The 5218-nt window shown below is 48.9% G+C and overlaps 1 protein-coding gene across 1 annotated transcript in view; it reads right to left on the bottom strand.

The window, feature by feature from the left end:
* Positions 1–116, bottom strand: part of FBLL1 (fibrillarin like 1) — a 1171-nt gene extending 1055 nt beyond the window's left edge. Inside the window, exon 1 of the mRNA XM_037740630.1 lies at positions 1–116. Coding sequence (XP_037596558.1) covers positions 1–116 — 116 coding nt within the window.
* Positions 117–5218: the final 5102 nt, after the last annotated feature.

The raw sequence follows: 5218 nt of genomic DNA, 5'->3' as shown, positions 1-5218 counted from the left end.
CCGCCGCCGCCGCCGCCGCCGCCGCCGCCTCCGCCTCGGCCTCCGCTCCAGCCGCCCCAGCTGCCACCCCCGCGGCCTCCCCCACCGCCCCCGCGCGAGCTTGCAGCCGACTTCATGACGCGCCCCGGGGCGAATCCGCGGGTTACCGGTGCCTCGGGCCGGGTGTCCGGGGCCTCCGGTGGCTCTGGGTGGTCGTCCCCGCGGGGGACCCGGGAGGCCGGCGGCGGCGGTGAGAGCGGTGATCGGCGGCGGGCGGCGGGGGCGGGATCGGCTCTACCGCAGTCCCCGCATCCCGGAGCCGCCCCTTGACGCAGCGGCTGTGGCGCGATTGCATCACACCCGCCCCCACGACCCCGCGGCCCGGAAGCCCGGCTTCCCAAGCCCACGTGCAGACGCAGCCTACTGCCCTCTCACCCTGCCCCATCCCCATCTCCCGCCTTCCCAGGGACCCCTGGCACTTCCCGGAGCCGCAGGGGCGGGGGCATCTCTGCCGCAGGAGAGGGGGAGGTAAACATCAGCTTCAGTCCTTGCTAGGCCACCAGCTCTGGGAATATTGATCAGCAAGGAAGTGTTGATTCTTCAGTGTGAGTGGGGATACACAGGCCAGTACCCGAAATCACAAGGCACTTCAGCAAGAGCCAAAATGCCACGTTCATTCTCGAAGTCTAGTCTATGCTTCAAAAGCACGCTCTCAATCTGCAGCATTTCCTTGAGGAAAGAAAGAGAGAGAGATGGGGGGCGTGGAGGCGTGGGGAGAAGAAAACAGAAGAGTAACTGAGCAGCACCAAGTACCAATGGCCCCAACGCCGCAACGCTGAGGTCTTAGCGTTTGGTCAGCACCAGGGACAGCGATAGTAATTGGGGCCCTTTTGACTACTGCAGGAGGACTTTGGGACCCCCCCAAAAGAGCTGAGGAAAGCGGGGCAGGTAGTGAAACAACTGGCCAGCCTCCCGTTAGTTGCAGTAAGTGCCCACTCCAGAGAAAGAGACAACGCATACCTGAAGATCTGAGCATGTACCGACAGCCAGTATATGCATTATAACTTTCGTTCCATCCTGGACCACAGCTCTTCCCGTCTCACACTCATGGATGGCAGGGCCAGCTCTGGTTTTGCCTGAGGACTGGAACGTCTCCTTAATGGGGCCCAGAATTCTATGAACTGGAATGTGAACAAGGGATCAGTGAGCGAAATGTATGATTCCTGAGGTTGAATGGTTCACACAAAATACGCTCCTTAGAGGTTTCCACGCTTGCTATGAGTTGAATGTTTTCCAAAATGATCAACTACACTTGGTGTCTGTGAGGGTCAATTTTATGTGTCAACTTTATTGGGACATGGGTGCCCAGATATTTGGTTAAATAGTATTCTGAGTGTTTCTGTGAGGGTGTTTTAGATGAGATTAACATTTAAATTGGTAGATTGAGTAAAGCTGATTGCCTTCTATTATGTGGGTGGGCCTCATCTAATCAGTTGCAGGCAGAAATAAAGCAAAATGCTGACCTTCCCCAAGGAAGAGAGAATTCTCCTGCCCAATGGCTTTTCAACTGGCACATCAGCTCTTTTTGCCTGACAACCATTGGGCTGGGACATTGGCTCTGCAGATTTTGGACTTGCCGGCCTCCATAATCACGTGAGCCAAGATATATCCTACAGGTCTGTGCCTCTGGAGAACCTTGAATAATAGAGATCCTGAGACAAAGACTTGAGTCCAAATGAGGTGATCCCAGGAAGCACGAGTGGAGGTGGGCAAAAATGAGGTAGAGAAGATAGAAATGTTAAGAAGGAACTGGGCACAGTGCTTCACACCTGCAATACCAGCACTTTGGGAGACCAAGGTGGGAGGATCGATTGAGCCCATGAGTTCAAGACCAGCCCTGGCAAGATAGTGAGACTCTGTCTCTACAAAAATAAAAAGTAAAAAAAACTTAGGCGTCATGGTGTCTACCTGTAGTCCCAGCTACTCAGGAGGCTGAAGTGGAGGGGTCACTTGGGCCTGGGAGGTCAAGGCTGTAGTGAGTTCTCCTCACACCAGTACCCTCCAGCTGGGCGATCACTTGCTCTGTGTACTCTCTGAGAAACTATGTGGAAGGCGTCTCAGAATTGTTCTACTACAGGTTGGAGGCTGGGGCATTAATTCACTGTCTTAATTTGTTTTGTGTTTCTATACCTGAGACTGGGTACTTTACAAAGAAAAGGGCTTTTTTATTTTTTATTCTAAGACAAGGTCTCACTCCATCACCCAGCCTGAGTGCAGTGGCACAATCATGCCTATTGCAGCCTTGATCTCCCAGGCTCAAGAAATCCTCCCACTTCAGCCTCCTAAGTAGCTGGGACTACAGGTGTGTGCCACCACACCAGGCTAATTTTTTATTTTTTATAGAGATGGGGTCTCACTATGTTGCCCAGGTTTGTCTCAAACTCCTGGACTCAACCAGTCTTCCTGTTTTGGTCTCCAAAAGTGCTGGGATTATAGGTGTGAGCCACAGTTGCCAGCTAGGTTTCTTTTTATATACGTATGTAGAGAGAAGGAGTCTTGCTATATCATCCAGGCTGGAGTGCAGTGGTGTGATCATAGCTCACTGCAGCCTTGAACTCCTGGGTTCAAATGAACCTCTCACCTGCCTCAACATCCTGAGTAGCTGGGTCTTCAGGTATACACCACCATGCCTGGCAATTGTTTTCTAACTTTTTGTGGAGAGGAGGCCTCACTATGTTGCCCAAGTTGTTTTCCAACTCCTGGCCTCAAGCGATCCTCCTGCCTCAGCCTCCTGGGTTGCTGGAATTCTAGGCACAAGCCGCCACACTTGACAACATGTATACCTTTGTTTACAACTGACTTGTTTTCCATAAGATGTGCCCTGTAGTAATGATCATAATTACATCTGTGACTAGCCCTCAGTAGTAGACATGGGGCACATCAATCATTCCCATAGACTTAAAAAGTGCATGAGGAATTTTACTTATTTTCTCACACAACCATTCCAACAAATTGCCCAAGGCGTAACTAGTCATGATTGAGGTGAAACCAGAGGCAAGGCTCTATAACCCCATCCCCATTCTCATTGGTACTTTAAGCATCCATGCAGGAAGAAACTTAACCTGTTTTCTCTAAGCCATGGTCCACCTCTAAAGGTGATCGAGGGATCTGATCTCTACCCCAGTGACAGGCATAGCTATATTTGCTCAAGATGAGTTGGGCTATGATGCAGTAACATAGAACTCCTAAATCTCAGTGTAGTAATACAACTATGTTTATTTCTTATGTTGTTGTTGTTTTTTTTTTTGAGTTGGAGTCTCACACTGTCGTCCAGGCTGGCGTGCAGCAGTGTGATCTCAGCTTGTTACAACCTCTGCCTCCTGGGTTCAAGCTATTCTCCTGCCTCAGCTCCCCAAGTAGCTAGGTTTACAGGCACCCGCCACCAAGCCCAGCTAATTTTTTGTATTTTTAGTAGAGATGAGGTTTCACCATGCTGGCCAGGCTAGTCTCGAACTCCTGACCTCCTGATCCACCTGCTTTGGCCTCCCAAAGTGCTGGGATTACAGACGTGAGCCACTGCACCCAGCTGGTTTCTTTCTTTCTTTTTATTTTTTTCTTTTCTCTGTGTTGCCCAGGCTGGAGTGCAGTGGCATGATCTCAGCTCACCACAACCTCTGCCTCCCAGGTTCAAGCAGTTCTCCTGCCTCAGCCTCCCAAGTAGCTGGGACTACAGGTGCCTGCTACCTTGCCTGGCTAATTTTGTATTTTTAGTAGAGACTGGGTTTTTACTATGTTGGCCAGGCTGGTCTTGAACTCCCGACATCAAGTGATCCGCCCACCTCGGAGTCCCCCAGTACTGGGATTACAGGCATGAGCCACCATGCCCAGCCTTATTTCTTATATTTTGTGTCCATTGAGGGTCACTGTGGGGTTTGCTCCACACAGCTGCTGAAGAACTCAGGCCCCAACATCTTGTGGCTGCAACATGGGAAAAGCCTCCGCTGTACCACTGAAGAATAGAGTGCGCAGAGAACTCACAACCTTTTCATATGTTTTAGTCTGGACTTTGATGCAATCATTTCTACTCACCACGGATTGCAGCCTTAATCTCCCAGGCTCAAGCAATTCTCCCACCTCAGCCTCCTGGCTGATGACTGGCCAAAGCCCTGCCTAGCTGAAAGGCAGCTGAGACATGTGAGTGCCATAATTGCAGAACAGTCAATGTTTTGACCTAGATGTCCACTGCATAATGCCAGCTGGCACCCCTGGATCAGTAACATCCCAGATGAAATTTACCGTTCGGCATGTCTGTATTTAAATTTACTCATCCAGACAAAATATAACACCTCCTTCCTAACACATGGCTAAAACTCAGAATCATAGTCAACCCCCAATATATATAATATAGCTGGTTAATTAATTAGAAAAAGAGAAACGTCTCCCTTTTTCTAGCCTCTGGGCATTGGAGAGTAGCAAAAATCCCTTACTTGGGATGTCATTATGGTTTAGTCATTACCTCTGCTGGGGGACACTTCATCTCTTGGTGGCTCAGACTCTCACTCCATTCCCCACTGTAGAACTAGTGACTGCCATTCAGGAAATGCTCGAAAAGCTTAGCTGGACTAGTTTTGCAAAGGTCTTCTTTCCAGAATACACCTTAGAAGTTCTCTGTAATTCTTCATTTTATAGAATATGAATCTCAGATTTGGACTGGACGCAGTGGCTCACACCTGTAATCCTAGCACTTTGGGAGGTTGAGGTGGGTGGATCACTTGAGCTCAGGAGTTCGAGACCAGTCTGGAAAACATAGGGAGACCCCATCTCAATATATTAAAAAATTCTACAAACTATCAAATTCCTACAAACAATCTAAAATCCCCACAAAAATTACAGTGAGTCTCATTGAGCTCCCTTCAATCCATTCCATTTTATTTTTATAAGCACCATGTATGTATTTTTTGTTTTTTTGTTGCATTTTGGGTTTTGGGGTACATGCGGGGAACATGCAGGATTGTTGCATGGGTACACGCATGGCAGTGTGATTTGCTGCCTTCCTCCCCATCACCTATACCTGGCATTTCTCCCGGTGCTATCTCTTCCCAAAGCACCATGTATATTTATGTAATTAAACTGGTATGGAAATGCAAAGCAAGCCAAACAGCAAAACAAAGCAAAAGTTTTTTTTACTTCAGATGACTCCGTGTACTCTCATTAACCAGTGAAATTTCTTTTTTTTTTT

This window comes from Cebus imitator, unplaced genomic scaffold (assembly GCF_001604975.1).
Source record: "Cebus imitator isolate Cc_AM_T3 unplaced genomic scaffold, Cebus_imitator-1.0 Scaffold86, whole genome shotgun sequence".
NCBI lineage: Eukaryota > Metazoa > Chordata > Mammalia > Primates > Cebidae > Cebus > Cebus imitator.
The sequence above is the reverse complement of the archived record's forward strand: the minus strand, read 5'-3'. Positions and strand labels throughout refer to the sequence as shown.